At 47.2% G+C, this 15,627-nt stretch overlaps 2 protein-coding genes across 4 annotated transcripts in view; one reads left to right on the top strand and one right to left on the bottom strand.

The window, feature by feature from the left end:
* Positions 1–3,203: 3,203 nt before the first annotated feature.
* CKS1B (CDC28 protein kinase regulatory subunit 1B) lies at positions 3,204–8,763 on the bottom strand. Its single transcript, XM_083591688.1, has 3 exons — positions 8,457–8,763; positions 7,189–7,316; positions 3,204–3,705 (listed from the first exon to the last, which is right to left on the bottom strand). The coding sequence occupies exons 1-3, from the start codon at positions 8,513–8,515 to the stop codon at positions 3,653–3,655; spliced, it is 240 nt and encodes a 79-aa protein (XP_083447814.1). The 5' UTR covers positions 8,516–8,763; the 3' UTR covers positions 3,204–3,652.
* Positions 8,764–12,444: 3,681 nt separating this feature from the next.
* The window catches only part of SHC1 (SHC adaptor protein 1), a 45,133-nt gene continuing 41,950 nt past the window's right edge, over positions 12,445–15,627 (top strand). The window contains exon 1 of one of the 3 annotated variants that reach the window (XM_083591221.1): positions 12,445–12,601. The gene's annotated coding sequence lies outside the window, so the exon portion shown is untranslated. Of the gene's footprint in view, positions 12,602–12,787; positions 12,811–15,627 lie in introns of those variants that run through there. The other 2 variants (XM_083591219.1, XM_083591222.1) reach the window with 2 other exon arrangements.

Below are 15,627 nucleotides of genomic sequence, written 5' to 3'. Positions count from 1 at the left end.
CTCCTGTTGCTCGGTCCCTGCTCCTGCCAACCTAGCAGTTCGAAAGCAGGTCAAAGTGCAAGTAGATAAATAGGTACCACTCCAGCAGGAAGGTAAACGGCATTTCCGTGCACTGCTCTGGTTCGCCAGAAGCGGCTTAGTCATTCTGTCCACATGACCTGGAAGCTGTACGCCGGCTCCCTCAGCCAATAAAGCAAGATGAGCGCCACAATCCCAGTCGGCCACGACTGGACCTAATGGTCAGGGGTCCCTTTACCTATGTTCAGTGGCTACAGAATTGTAGAGCTGGAAGGGACCACGACAGTCATCTAGTCCAACCCCCTGCAATGCAGGAATTGTCTTTGGCTAACGTGGGGCTCAAACCCGCAATGCTGAGATTAAGAGTCACATGCTCTTATCGACTGAGCTATCCAAAAATTTTGGTGGAGATGGAATGCAGTGACTGAACACACTGTACAGAAGCACTTCATGCTGCCATCTTATATAAATATAAATCCTCCGTAGCAGCAGTTTTCAAACTCTGTTGGGAAGAAAGGCTATCTTACAGATTGCTTGGGACTACCAGTTTTCCCTTGCAAGGTGTGTTTCTAGGGCACAGCTGCAGTCAGCGTAGGCCAGTGATGAATCCCAACCAGTTTATCCAGTAAAATGAGTTTGTGCCTTGCTCCCAGAATCCACTGCATGTGGTCAGCACTTCCTCAGCAGATGTTCTGACTTGGAAAATATTTCCTCAAAGGAGGAGAAAGTTGTGAAACATCAGCTTGTCGCTATGCACACGCACACATTAGAAAAGTACTACAGCGAGAGTTTTCAGATGTCCCCTTCATGACTCATAATGTGAATTCACCCTGGCAGACTTCTTTTGTGTGTGTGTGAACTCTCATTATGGTACAAAATGTTTTTGAGTGCTTCTGTTTCCCCTTAGTAATGATGCCCAGGCCAGGACATGTCAGTCAGCTCAGCTGCTATGGTGCATGTTAAAAATTAGACTATGCTTCAAACCGTTTAAAGTTCCGCTTGTGTAGAAAGATCTGGGTGGACCAGGGTTTTTATATCTCACACAAATCCTGCGCATAAAAACTCTCTAAAATGCTGCAGCACTGCTTGTGTTTGCACACAAAGCTAAGCCAAGGTTTGCTTTAACCATGGTTTACTCAGCAAGCCATTACTCATATTGCAGAGAACCCATGGTTTGTTTCTCCAAAGCTTGGTTTGTTTTCCAGCTTCTGTTGCTTCTGTAGGTCAGCGAACATATGTGGTGGGGTGGCAAAAGAAGCCATGGTCAAGCAAGGCTGTTAGGATTGGCCCTAACAACACACCATGGCCAAAACAAACTGTTTCCTAAGCCAAGGAGATCATGACTTCACATCACAGTTTGCTGCCAGTAAACAAACCATTGTTAGTTTGTTGGGCCCAGACGACCTATGCTTTGGTTGAGCAAACCATCACTTTGAATTGGGTGTAAACCAGACAACTGTATCTTCCCGCCTCTTCTCACTACCACCTCTTGAGTCAAGTTGGTGGAGCCGCCAGATGCTGCTGAGCTATAGTTTCCATTGCCCCAGGCCATTGCCCACGATTGCTAGGGCTGATGGGAGTTGTATTTCAGCAACACCCAGAGGCTAACGCTTGCCCACTCTTATATTAAAGGCTGTTGCAATGGTTCTTCTGTCAATTAGGGTGCTTGCTGCCCAATTCTAAGCTTACAAAAAAAATTCCAGGTGGACTTTAGGACATTTTGCATTTGAGCTGGAACAAAAATAATTCAATTTTTCTCTCTTGAATGCTCTTGCCTGTTCTGACACCCTTGGGACTCAAGATAGGTCCAAATTTAAAAAGCTGTAGGTGAGGCAACTAATTCACTGTTTCACAAGTAGCTGTTAGGCTGAAAAAGCTACCCTACCCTTATACTAAAGGCAACTTTCAGGGGGCCAGTGGTGGGCGTGGCCAGAGACAAAAATGGGCGGAGCAACAGGCATGACACTTACCTTTGTATGGTTGAGTATGTTCCAGCCACACTGAAGACAGAGGTTTCGACACATACAGACCTCTATGTCCACATCCAGGCAAGGAAGAGGCATTAGCAAAGGATACATTCCAGCCAGGCAAAAAGGACTCAAGGAGAGCACAGGGTAGGGTCAGTAAGGGGGTGTAGATAGCGGAAATCTTGAGGGCCAGGCAGAGAGGACTGGAGGGCTGCAATCCACCCCCAGGCAAGAGGCTCCCCTAACCTTAACCCATTCCTTCGTTTATTCATGCTAGCAGTTTTGCCAAGTCTTTCCCCAGAGGTGGAAGTTGCCTCTTAAGGGGAAAAAATTTCTGTGCAACTGAATGCACATGAGCCAGCCCCCACTTGTTCCTATGCCCACTTAAGTATTAAGGAGAGGCAATGGGATGCCTAGAGAGGTAGCTATGTCCTTTCTCGATGCGTAAAGTTTGTTTGTTTTAAGAGACAGTGCCATTTCTGCAGAAAGGCCTCAGAAAGAGAAGCTGTAACACACGTTACAAAGATGTCTGCAAACGTGACATCAGCCCTGCTATGTGGAAATTCCTTGCAGATGACCGCAGTGCCTGGAGACAGACAGTAACGCCATTTTTGCATAGCAGTGACCAGAGGAGGAATGACTGCTGGGAGGAGCGCAGAGAGAAGAAACGCATCTGCAGCAGCACAACCGGATGCCTTTGTCTGCCCCACCCGCAACCAAACATGTCTCTCCCATATCGGTCTCTACAGCCACAGCAGGTGCTGCAACTTTCCAACAGTTGACATCACTTCCAAAGGCATACTCCTCCACTATCTCCCAAGACAGATGGATGCCAACAACATGCACAAGCTCATCTGCAGCTTATTTTTTAAAATACTTCTAGCTCAGCTTTTTAAATAAATCCATAAAGGTTACTTACCAGCAGAAATAAAATAAATTAATAGCCTGCTAAGAGGTTTTTGTTAGCATTGTTATGGTGACCATGGAGAAGGGAGGCGCTGCCCCTGGAGGCATAGAAATAACCACTGATTGGATAAAAATATAGAGATCTACCCAACACACTGGCAGATTCTCCCCTTCTCTGCCTGTCCATTCACTTTCCTGCATGCAATTCCATGCACTGTTTGAACATCAGCTGTTAATACAAAGCTGTTCAAGCCACATTTGAGAGTACAGCAACCAGAAGGTTTGAGGGAGTCTATGAAATAAGCAAAAGGATGTGTAAAACCTTGGTGCTTTATTGACAGACCCTGAAGAACAGTCATATCAAGCGTAACTTTTAAAAGTTCCAAAGGATTAACATGAAATACAAGGTTTTAAAAAAAGATTTAAAAAACATAGATTAGAAATATCCAACCAGGGAAACACACTGCATTCTCCTGGGTTTAAAAACCAAACCAGCCCTGCTGTGTGGGATAAAGCAGGAGCAAGGCTTCTGCCAGTGTAAAAAAATATCAATGTTTCAGCAGCTAAAACCAATCCTTTTCAGCAGACAGTCTTTCTGCAGCAAGCAAAGCTTTTCTTGTCCGGCATTAACTGTTGCATTGAGTGGCCTTTTCTTGACAGACATAGTGAAAACAATTGTCAAACTTTTCCAAAAAACACAGTTGCTGGGTTTTTTGTTTGAAGGTGCTTATAGCTAAAACATGGGGAAAGGCCCAAGCACATCATTTTTCTGGCTTCTTTGGCAGCGGCCGTCGGAAAAGCAGGATGTGGGGCTCTGCAGGGAGAGAGGAAATGGCATGTTAAAAAAAGATCTAGAAAATAATATTGAAAGGCCAGGTGACTCAAGCCTAACGTGGGTGTTTCTAAGCATATGTCAAAAATCAAATGAGCACTTTGCACATGGCACAGTCACAGCTGTGTCGCAAACATGACCTCCAAAACAGCATCCGATGCGTCCATCACCTTCCTCCAAATCCAGGTTTTGATTTGAAGTTGCTAATCCTCACTGCAGCAACTTCAAATAAGCTTAAAGCTACAACCATGTAAGAGCAGCAGTAGAACAGCTGCTTTGCATGCAGAAGGTCCCCAGATTCAATCTCTGGCACCTCCAGGTGTGGCTGAGAGAAACCCTTGCTTGAAACACTGGAGAGCCACTGCTGGTCAGTGCAGACAACACTAAGAGAGATAGACCAATGGTCTCTCAGTAGAAGGCAGCTTCCTATGTTAAAAAATCTGCAGGCAGAAGGAATCGGGAGAAGCAGAATCTTACGCTTGTCACAGGTCCCTCTCCCTCTTCAAATATTGTGACTGCAGAACACTGTAAGCTGTTTTTGGTGGTTAAAAGATTTCATTTTTTTCTACTTAATCACATTAATTTTTATTGATTCATCATAAGCATGTGTATAAGCCAACATATAACCATACAAACAACAACAAAACTATATACAGAGCATATTCAGTATAAAAACAAATTACAGAGCCAAGTTTTTAAGATGAGTCTATATAGCACAATTACAGCAAGGCGTGAGTTATAGGAATAGTTCTTAAATGATTCTTTCTGTTTACACAATAAAAAATGGCTGCATCAAAACTCTAATTTGGCTTTACTGCAGGGTACTTTCTCTTCTTGATATCCCTGGCCAGCTCCCTGATCAGTTCGGAGCTTCTGTCACCCAATGAGTGACAGGCCAACCCTGACTGTGATCTGGACAAGGGGAAGACGAAAGTAACTTCCTGCTTTAGTGGAGGTAATGGACACTCCCGACTATGGCTGGTGCTCTGCCAAACTGAGAGGCAAGATATGCAGTATATGCCAGGAGTCTTTTCATCTTGTCATATTCAATCACATACCAAGGGTGGTGAACATTATGAACACCAGTAAACTGGGCCATAAGGAGTACTTTATTAATACATAAACTCTGCTCCTAGGGGAGGCAGAGGCATTCGCTTAAATAGAAAGCAGTGAGGAACTAGCAACTTTAAATCAAAACTGGGATTTGCAAGAAGCCGACAGAAGCAGTGGATGCTGTTTTTGAAGCCACATTTGTGTGCTTTAAAAAACACAGGCTTTATAGGGCAGTGGCTCTCTGCAAAGGCCTAAATATCTTTAAGTCTGAATAGATATACAGTCTATACAGTTACTGAGATTGAAACTATAATTTGTAACAGTAATGTGCACCCCTCACTGCCTCCCTTTGAGTGGGAGAGCTATCTCCCTTCAGACATAGCTCTCTGAAGAGCATAAGGAGAGCCTGCAAGATTCCTCCAGCAAGGGGCCACTAGGTGGCGCATCGGAAGATGGCTGACAATAACATCTCTCCGACCCACACGACGTAATTTGGAGGCTATGATGGGGGTAATTAGCCTCCTTAACCCCCCCCCAGGATTGTGGGGGGGACGGCCCTTGCCTGCTGTGCCCTATACCACCCCCAAATTTGTGGGGGTGGGGGCACTAGGCACAAAGCCCTCCTGTGGGATTCCAGCACTCCTGGACGCCGTCCCTGATCCGCGCCACTAGTTGCAAGAATCTTCAAAAGAAACAATTTGGACGAGATAAATTGCACATGCTTCAAGGAAAAAGGGGAGTAAAGACTGCTGACAGAAGAGATCTCTGATAACAAGACAAGAATAAAATATGAGAAGATACGTCAAGATACGGTACGACAAATGACTGAGGGGGGGAAACCTGCCTTCCTTTTTCTTATGTGATTTAACAAGAATCCCCTCCCCTAATGAGTCAGAAACTAAGGACTTAAGCTGTGGATTTAAGGCTGTGTGGAGATAAACTTTCGAACCAAAGCAATGTTTCAAGATGAAGCTGGAAAGCTAAGAGTTTTGGAATGACGCAGTTAAAAATGCCGTCGCCATTTTGGGAGGCATTGTTGGAGCTCTTGGGTCTGGGAGAAAGAGAGAAATAGAGTTGTTTACATATCGTGGATCAACTTCTTGGTGGGACTTAAGAGCGACAAATGCCAAATTTATGATGGAAAGAGCGATGCTATCTACGAAGGAGATATATGGAAACCATCTGGACTTAGTGGAGGAACGGGAAATCCACACAGGATTATTATTTTGCTTATCGGCTTAAGGAGACTAACAGAAGAGATCGTAAAGGAAAAATAGAAATTATATGAACAAGATATGATGTGGAAACACCAAGATAAGACTGGATAGAATTATGAACTTTGTCTGGACTGATTGGGACTGATTTGGACATTAACGCAGTAATAAGAAGATGATCTGAATCCCCCTTTGGATCTTGAAGTATGGGTTCCCCCAACAAAATTTAAAAATTTGGCTTTGTAATTTGGAATTTATGTGATGTGATTTAATTTGATGTGATTGGCCAGTTAATAAAAATTATTTAAAAAACAAACAAGATTCCTCCAGCAAGTCCACAGGCATAAAGGCAAAAGCTGTTTGTCCTTCACTGTTGTCCATAAGAACACAAGGAGACCCCTCTGGATCAGGCAAATGGACCACCTAGCCCAGCCCAGTAGGCAACCAGATGCCTGTGGGAAACCTGCAAGCACGATCTGAGAACAAGAAAACTCTTCCCTCCTGTAGTTTTCATCAACTGGTACTTGGAAGCATTAATGCCTCCAGCTGTGGAGGCAGAGCATAGCCACCATGGCTAATAGGCATTGATGACCTTCTACTGCATGAATTTGTCTAATCCTCTTTTAAAATCATCCGAGTCGCTGGGCAACACTGCCTGCCTCTTGTGGGAGCGACTTCCTTGTTTTAAGTATGTGCAGTGTAGAACTAGAGGAGCTGTTTATATTGGGTCAGACTAGATGTTCATCCAGGGCAGCGGCAGGGAACTTGTGGCTCTCCACGCACTGCTGGAGTCCCAGCAGTCCCAGGACTCTCAATGGTCAGCCATGATGGAAGTTGTGGTCCAATATCTGGAGGGGCTCAGATCTGCCAAGCATGCCCTAGATACATGTCCCAACCAATCAGGGATCACATATCCTCTACCCCTGCTCCAGACGTAAGAAAGCCAGCTGCCTAGAATTCTGGCAGGGCACAATGACAGCACAACTCAACTTGGTGTTTAAAGCAGCTATTGTAGTACAGCTCTTTTTGGTCATTAAGAAGAAATGTGTGCATGTGCAACAGAGAGACAGCAGGTCTCACATCCTACCTGATCTATTTCCTGCTACTCTGATATCAGAAAGCCATTTTGTCAGCCCTTCCCCTCAAGCAAGGTCTCTTAGCAGTTGCTCCAAGCCTCCTGTGCCATTGTGCAACCTACCTGGCTCATGGATCATGTAGTGAACCCAGCCCTGGCTTTGCTGGACCCCCAGGTTCCGCCACTCTGACTCGGACATGAGGTGGGTCTTCGGGACCAGCTTGGCAATGTCCTTTGGAAGCATCACGTGCCTGCAGCGGCAGGATCAAGAGAAGAGAATGTTAAAAGAAGCACAGGAAGGATCGCTGTAAAATAGTTTGTGACCATTAAGTCAATCATCAGAAAGTAAAGAGAACCAACATTGGACCCATGGCCCATCTGGTCCAGCAGTTATGTTCAATTGATCCAATATATGGAGGGCAAGCCTATCAATGGCTACTAGCCATGATGGCTACGGTCTACCTACACAATCAGAGGAAGCAATGTTTCGTTCTGCATATCAGTGGCTGAAAACCGCAGGAGAGAGTTTTGCATTTGGTTGGCCACTATGAGAACTGGATGATGGACTAGATGGGTCACTGGCCTGATCCAGCAGGGTCTTACATTTCTGGGAAGCCCACAAGACTAGACTTGAAAGAAATGTCACTTTCCTATTGTCATTCTTCAGCAACTGTTAAGCATGTTGCCTCCAATACTCTCAAGGCAGTACTATATACATATAGTAGCCATTGGAAAGCCACCTCTCAATCTAAACCACACACACAGTGTAACAAAGGAAGTATATCATAAACTTCCTTTTTCCTACTACTGAATCTCCTGCACCCAACAACCCACAATCATAACTGGTTATTCTGATTACTATCCTGAGAGATTATTCCTAAAAACTGTCCCCTACATCAGAAATGATGACAATAACGGTAATGATAATGCTAGATCCATCCAAATAACAGATTATGAGCTTCATTCCAGAGCTGCTCCCTAACTTACCATCAGAACTGCTCGTTATTCCGAAAGATTCTTCCTGAAGCTATTCCATTATAATATTACGTTTTGACAGCACCTTTCCTTCCAAGGAGACTGAGATGGAGCAAATGGTTCTCTCTCCCCTCCCCCATTTTACCCTCACAACAACCCTGTGAGGCAGGCTAGCGTGAGAAGCCAGTCACCACCTAATGGACTTCATGGCTGAGTGGAGGGATTTGAACCCAGGGCTTAGTCTTCACCTTCTAACCACTACACCACACTGCCCAGCTCTCTTTTATTGAAGGCCCCGCCCACTCCTTTAGGGCCCCGCCCCTCAACGTAGCCATAACAACCCCTAGCCACGCCCCTCCTCTCCCTCTCAGGGCAAACCCCGCCGCTTCCCCGCCTTAGGCCTCGCCTTTTCTCACCGGTACTCGAACTCCTCGTCGTCGTACTTGTCCGAATAGTAGATCTGATTGTGAGCCATGAGAGGGAAACAACAACAACGACGACGATAATTAATAGGAGAATCCCGTCACAGAAGTATCCCGGCAGCCCCTGCAGCAGCAGCCAACGAGCGAGCGGCGGCGCGCGCTCAGGCCTCTCTCACTGGCGCCCGTTGGAAGAGGAGGCGGGACGAGGGAGGAGCCCGGCGCGAGACGTCGTTTCGGCGCGTGCGCGAGGGCGCCTGCTGTCCTCTCCCTCCCTCCCCCGCGCTTCAGACACGCAAACACACACCCCTTCCTCAACCGCCGCTTTTCAAACGCCGCCGCCGATGGCGCTGATTGGGCGGGGGAGGCGCCGGGAGGGCGACGTTTGTTGACGTAGTGGAGGCTGATTGGCTGACATTGGCATTGGTTTGGGATTTCCCCTCCCCTTCCCCTCGCTCGCTTTTTTAATTTTTTTTAATTAATAATTTATCGCTGTCCGTCCTCTGCGCGGAAGTGGAAAGGAGGCAGGAATAATCAGGACCGTGCGGGAAAACATATATTATTGCGTTATTGTTTATATAACATGCAATATAAATATCATATAAGATATAATAAATATGTAGCTTTAAAGCTTTAATATTTTATTCGTTCGTAAATTGCTGTCTCGCCTTTCGGCCCTCATATAATTTATATGTACAAATATAAATCTTTTTTATATTTTTATATATAAACGATTTATATATAAATCGTTTACGATGCAGTCAAATATTAAGCATATTTGGATAATAGCTTTTTTTGTTGTTTAGTCGTGTCCGCCTCTTCATGACCCCCTGGACCAGAGCACGCCAGGCACTCCTGTCTTCCACTGCCTCCCGCAGTTTGGTCAAACTCATGTTTGTAGCTTCGAGAACACTGTCCCACCATCTCGTCCTCTCGTCCTCTTCTCCTTGTGCCCTCCATCTTTCCCAACATCAGGGTCTTTTCCAGGGAGTCTTCTCTTCTCATGAGGTGGCCAAAGTATTGGAGCCTCAGCTTCACGATCTGTCCTTCCAGTGAGCACTCAGGGCTGATTTCCTTCAGAATGGATAGGTTTGATCTTCTTGCAGTCCATGGGACTCTCCAGAGTCTCCTCCAGCACCAGAGTTCAAAAGCATCCATTCGATCAGCCTTCTTTATGGTCCAGCTCTCACTTCCATACATCACTACTGGGAAAACCACAGCTTGAACTATACGGACCTTTGTCGGCAAGGTGATGTCTCTGCTTTTTAAGATGCTGTCTAGGTTTGTCGTTGCTTTTCTCCCAAGAAGCAGGCGTCTTTTAATTTTGTGACTGCTGTCACCATCTGCAGTGATCATGGAACCCAAGACAGTAAAATCTCTCACTGCCTCCATTTCTTCCCCTTCTATTTGCCAGGAGGTGATGGGCCCAGTGGCCATGATCTTAGTTTTTTTGATGTTGAGCTTCAGACCATATTTTGCGCTCTCCTCTTTCACCTTCATTAAAAGGTTCTTTAATTATATCTGAGGTTGTTGATATTTCTTCCAGCAATATTAATTCTGGTTTGGGATTCATCCAGTCCAGCCTTTCGCTTAGAGTTGATTATATCAGTTAAGCGTGTTCTAATACATATACATCATAATATTTTTATATTGACCCTAATATAAATTACAGGTAATTTGCTACAAATGTTATTAATAATATATATTGCTATAAAAACAATGCATTTATTAAAACATTTTTAGGTCACCCTTTAGCCTTAATATAAATTATTAGAACTTACAACCTTTTCAGGCCCAGGAGCCACTTCATTGGGGACCCTTTCTCAATTTTTACCATATATTTACAAGGTGGTAGTGCTGCTGTTAAGGGACGTGGGTGGCGCTGTGAGTAAAACCTCAGTGCCTAGGACTTGCCGATCGCATGGTCGGCGGTTCGAATCCCCGCGGCGGGGTGCGCTCCCGTTGCTCGGTCCCAGCGCCTGCCAACCTAGCAGTTCGAAAGCACCCCTGGGTGCAAGTAGATAAATAGGGACCGCTTACTAGCGGGAAGGTAAACGGCGTTTCCGTGTGCGGCTCTGGCTTGCCAGAGTAGCTTCGTCACGCTGGCCACGTGACCCGGAAGTGTCTGCGGACAGCGCTGGCTCCTGGCCTCTAGAGTGAGATGAGCGCACAACCCTAGAGTCTGTCAAGACTGTCCCGTACGGGCAGGGGTACCTTTACCTTTACCCTTTTAGTGCTCCTGTTGTGACCCACCTTGGATCAGACTGCAATCAACTAGGGGGGTCCCAGCCCACCAGTTGAAGACCAGTGGGCCTAATTTGCCACTCAAAGGGTCTGGACACACATACACTCATTTTCCCACTAAGTCAGATGTGTCCTGGCTATTGCCATCCTTGTTTCCTGCATAACAGAATAAGACCTGTAGGATGAGCTCAGCAAGAAGAGGTTTAATAATTCTGCAAGCAGGATGGAGGGGGAAATACCCGATTTAGTAGTGTGTGAATGTGAGTGTCCCTCAGAGCACTAAGCACACATAGCAGCTTTATATAAATTAAAGCCATTTCATTTATTTAGAATGTTGCTTTCCTCTGTACTTGATGTTGTATATGTATTAAATGTTCAGTGAATGAAAACAAAAGCCAGAACTTTCCAGTTTTGTGGAAGGGAGAGAAAAGGAGGCAGAGCAGAGTGACAGCAGCAAGAGACCCAAGGCAGAAGAATGATGCCTTGGCTTTACAGTCGCCACAGAATGAGTCTTAATGGTGCTTATGAGGAAACAACAGATGGAGGGCTGCAACCCATCATCCCTGACGCCTGGCCCTGCTGGCTGGGATTGATAGCAGTTTGAGCCCAACAGCATATGGAAGGCCTATCCCTGCACTACACCCTGTTCTGGGGTTTCTTGGAAATATGAGCAAGAGATGATCAGGAAATCAGGTATCTCCATGATCTGCCATTTCTCTTAGGGTCGGTATATAAGTTGAAGGCTACCTTCATGTCACCGAGGGGGTGACATCTGAGCCTTTAAAAGCTTGCATGGCAGGTAGAATTCTGACCCATGCAGCTTTCCCTATCATTGCATCTCTGTTCTGAGTGGGTGGCTGTGGTCCAACCTGCACTGGTTACATTATTGGTAAAAACTCAAGAAATTTGCTTCCCTGCCTGTCTCACACACTTCAGTCTACACCGTATGCCACACCCATCTCTCGTATTGCGGGTGGTCCCTAAAAGGTAAGGTAAAGGGACCCCTGACCATTAGGTCCATTCGTGGCCGACTCTGGGGTTGCAGCGCTCATCTCGCTTTACAGGCCGAGGGAGCCGGCGTACAGCTTCCGGGTCACGTGGCCAGCATGACTAAGCCGCTTCTGGCGAACCAGAGCAGCGCACGGAAACGCCGTTTACCTTCCCGCCGGAGTGGTACCTATTTATCTACTTGCACTTTGACGTGCTTTCAAACTGCTAGGTTGGCAGGAGCAGGGACTGAGCCCCAAGCCGCCGACCTTCTGATCAGCAAGTCCTAGGTTCTGTGGTTTAACCCACAGCGCCACCCACGTCCCCTACATCCTGGTAAATCATAGAATCATAGAGTTGGAAGGGACCCCAAGGGTCATCTAGTCCAACCCCCTGCGATGCAGGCAGGAATTTCAGCTAAAGCGTCCATGACAGATGGCCAACCAACCTCTGCTTAAAAACCTCCAAGGAAGGAGAGAGCCCCCCGCCTCCCGAGGGAATCTGTTCCACTGTCGAACAGCTTTTTTATGGGAGGAAGAAATAAAAACAACCCCATTAGGAACTTTAAATAAGAGTTGTTGTTGTTTTTAAGAGCCTTCTGACTTTCAGGCTGCGCGTGTCACTCTACCCTGATTTCTATCTCTAGCGGGGTTAGCGAAGGGTTGGTTTAAAAAAAAAAAAAAGATGGGCGGGGCGTGCGAACCAGAGTCGGGCTCGAGCCATAGAGGAGGAACCGGAAGTAAGCCCTTGAAGCCCGGAAGTGAGGTTCTGGGGCGGCCGCAACCGGAAGTGGTTGACGGGGAGGAGGAGTGGGGCCCGGGGCCCAGCTGAAGTTTGCTGAGGAGCTGGTGCGCGACGGAAGGAGGCCGCCTCTGCCTTCCGCTGAGGACCCCCATGGTGCCGCCGCCCCGGTAAGAAGCGCGGGCACGCCCCTCCCTCGTAGCCCCGCCCCCTCCCTCGTGATTGACTGCGGGCGATTCCTCCCCCCCCCCCACGGCGCTCTAGACTCGCCTCCCCCCGGACTTGGGTCTTCTCCTTCTTCATTTCTTCGTCTTTCCTTTTGCGAATCGTATGTGTGTAGCAAAGGAGGGGGCCGCCCTCCTCGGCACAGCCCTGTAAGGTAGGCCAGGCCGGCCGGGAGGGAATGGGTTAAAAAACTCAGCCTTGCGGCGGATTCGAACCTGCGCCTCGCCCCTCCAGCCCGAGATCTCTGCATATGAGTGGTTCTCTTCCATGACAGGGGGACTTGGGAGTCATCCGAGCCGGCAGCAGATTCAGGGTAGGCTAAGTGGTGCGTCTCTGTGTGTGTTTAAGCCCCTCTGTGTGTGTTTAAGCCCCACTGAATTCAACAGGACCTGCCACTGAGCAGACATGGTGAAGATTGTGCTGGTAACTTCCTTTAAAAGGAGATCGGGCAGATTCATGCAAGAGGTGGAGGTGGAGAAGTCTGCAAACAGCTGTGAGCTGTGTCTGTGAAACAGAACCTCCAGGTTCAGAGGCAACTTACTTCTGAATACTAGTTGCTAGGGACAAACCAGGGAAGGCCAGGCCCTCCCTGCCCTAGTTGTAGGTTTCCCAGCGGAATCTGGCTGGCCACTGTGTGGGAAACAGAATGGTGGAGTAGAGGCAGCCTGTGTGTCTAATCTACTCGGTCCGTTATTGTACAGTATTCGAAAAGGGGGAGGTTGTGGGCTCTTGGCACAGGGCGACTGCTATGGAAAGGAATCTTAAACTGAAATGGAGAAGCACAGCATTTAATCTGTGGTGGGGGATCATTATTTCCAATGATGATTGCACATCTTTAAAGTATTGAAATCACCACACCAAGTTATCTTGGGGTTCTTCACAAGATTCTGTGATGGCCAGCAACATGTGTCCTCTTTTTCCAGGGGTAAAATTTGAGACAGATTGCATTTATTTGCTTTGAATTGCCGTCATCGCGTCCTCTTTTTCCTCTTCAAAATATGGCAAGTTTGTGGTGGATATAAGTGGCCACAATGGCTATGTTCTCCCTTCACTGTCGGAGGAGGCAGTATGCTTCTGAATCCCAGCTGCTGTTGACCACATGTGGGGAAGGTTGCTGTCACCCTCAGGTCCTGTTTGCAGACTTCCCATTGGGGCCTCTGGTTGGCCAATGTGGGCACAAGAAGCTGGACAATGAGCCTTTGGCCTGACCCAGTAGGGTTTCTCTTTTGTTCTTATGTACAGTTCCCTGGATTCCTTGGGGAAAGCAGTGTGCTTTAAATGGGCATTGAATGTGCTTTCAATGTATGGTGTGGATTTGATCTCTGTTAATACCTGTTTTACGCGGGTGGCGCTGTGGGTTAAACCACAGAGCCTAGGACTTGCTGATCAGAAGGTCGGCGGTTCAAATCCCCACGACGGGGTGAGCTCCCGTTGCTTGGTCCCTGCTCCTGCCCACCTAGCAGTTTGAAAGCACGTCAAAGTGCAAGTAGATAAATAGGTACCGCTCCGGCGGGAAGGTAAACGGCGTTTCTGTGCACTGCTCTGGTTCGCCAGAAGCGGCTTAGTTATGCTGGCCACACACCGGCTCCCTCGGCCAATAAAGTGAGATGAGCGCCGCAACCCCAGAGTCGGTCACGACTGGACCTAATGGTCAGGGGTCCCTTTACCTTTAATACCTGTTTAGTGTTCCATGAAAGCTACAAACATGCACCTAAGACTATAGGCTTAGACAAGTTCATGGAGGAGAAGGCTATTAGGGCCTATCAGCCACAATGACTATGATCAGGCAGCCTGAATACCAGTTGCTGGTGGAAACTGGAGGGGAAAGCTGCTGTTGAGCTTCCCACTGAGGCATCTGGTTGGCCACTGTGAGAATAGGATTCTGAACTGGATGGGCATTTGGTTTCATCTAGCAGCTAGGCTCATATTGTTTTCTGAAATTCTTCACAACACCATCTCTTTCATTGGGTCAGTAATGTATTATCATCCCTGTGTTGGGGAAGGTTGTCTGAGAGAGAAGACCGGCTTGCTTATAAGGCAGAGCTGGGGAACTTTCAGCCCTCCGCAGCCGTTGCTGGACTACAACTCCCATCATCCCTAACCATTGGCCATGCTGGCTCTGTGGCTGATGGGAATTGGAGTCCAACAACCCCTGGAAGGCAGTGTTAGAAACTGAGATATGAAAGCTAGGAGCTAAATGGCAACTTAAACCTAGGTTATGGACGCAACAACGGAATGTCTAGGTGGCTTTTTTATAACAAGAATACAAAGCTGAGAATGAATGAACTGCAGTTAAAATATTATGTTCATTTTTCACATGGTCTAGTCCTTCCCTTGCCCACCCCCCTAATATTCTTAAGAGAGTCTCTTCTCTGGTCTTCAGAGAGTAGCTGGAAGTGGGGGAGGCAGAAAAAGTTCCTCCTTTCCTTCCACTCTGCAGTTTTAATCTGAAATCTTAGGCGCAGTACTGCGCCCAGAGCTCAGAGACTGCTCGAGCTAATGACATTCCCTGTCGCAAAACGTGCCTAAAACAATAGGAGTTTTGAACACTGCTGGAAGGGGCAAAGGTTCTCCACTCTTGCTCTCAGTTAATGAGTTTGTTGCAGAGGCCAGGTCTGCCACAGCTCAGCCTAATAATAATAATTTATTTATACCCCGCCCATCTGGCTGGGTTTCCCTTTGTTACTTTGGCCCAATAGTTCTCTTACGGGAGAACGAGTCCTGTTAGCAGACCTAGAGAGCAAGGAGACACAATGGCTTAGGTCATAGATGTGGAGGAGAGGGGACCCCTGGCTGTTTACGCCGCTCCTGTGTCGGGTATCCCTGCAGTGCTGTCGGTGCGACGTGGAGCAAGACTAGGGGGAATCCTTTGCAATCCAGGGGCCGCATTCCCTTATGAGCAGCCTTCTGAGGGCCACATGTGAAAATGTGCAGAGCAATAAGTGTAAATTTGTGCAGTACACACATTCAC

The sequence above is a fragment of the Podarcis filfolensis genome (assembly GCF_964270895.1).
Source record: "Podarcis filfolensis genome assembly, chromosome: 16".
In the NCBI taxonomy this organism is placed as follows: Eukaryota; Metazoa; Chordata; class Lepidosauria; order Squamata; family Lacertidae; genus Podarcis; species Podarcis filfolensis.
This window is presented reverse-complemented; position numbering and strand designations above follow the sequence as displayed.

Excerpts from the sequence above, each read along its gene's own strand:
- CKS1B (XM_083591688.1), bottom strand. The coding sequence starts at position 8,515 with ATGGCTCACAATCAGATCTACTATTCGGACAAGTACGACGACGAGGAG. Across the intron at positions 7,317-8,456 it reads GACGAGGAGTTCGAGTACCG|GCACGTGATGCTTCCAAAGG; the intron begins GTGAGAAAAGGC and ends CTGCCGCTGCAG. Across the intron at positions 3,706-7,188 it reads CTACATGATCCATGAGCCAG|AGCCCCACATCCTGCTTTTC; the intron begins GTAGGTTGCACA and ends CTCTCCCTGCAG.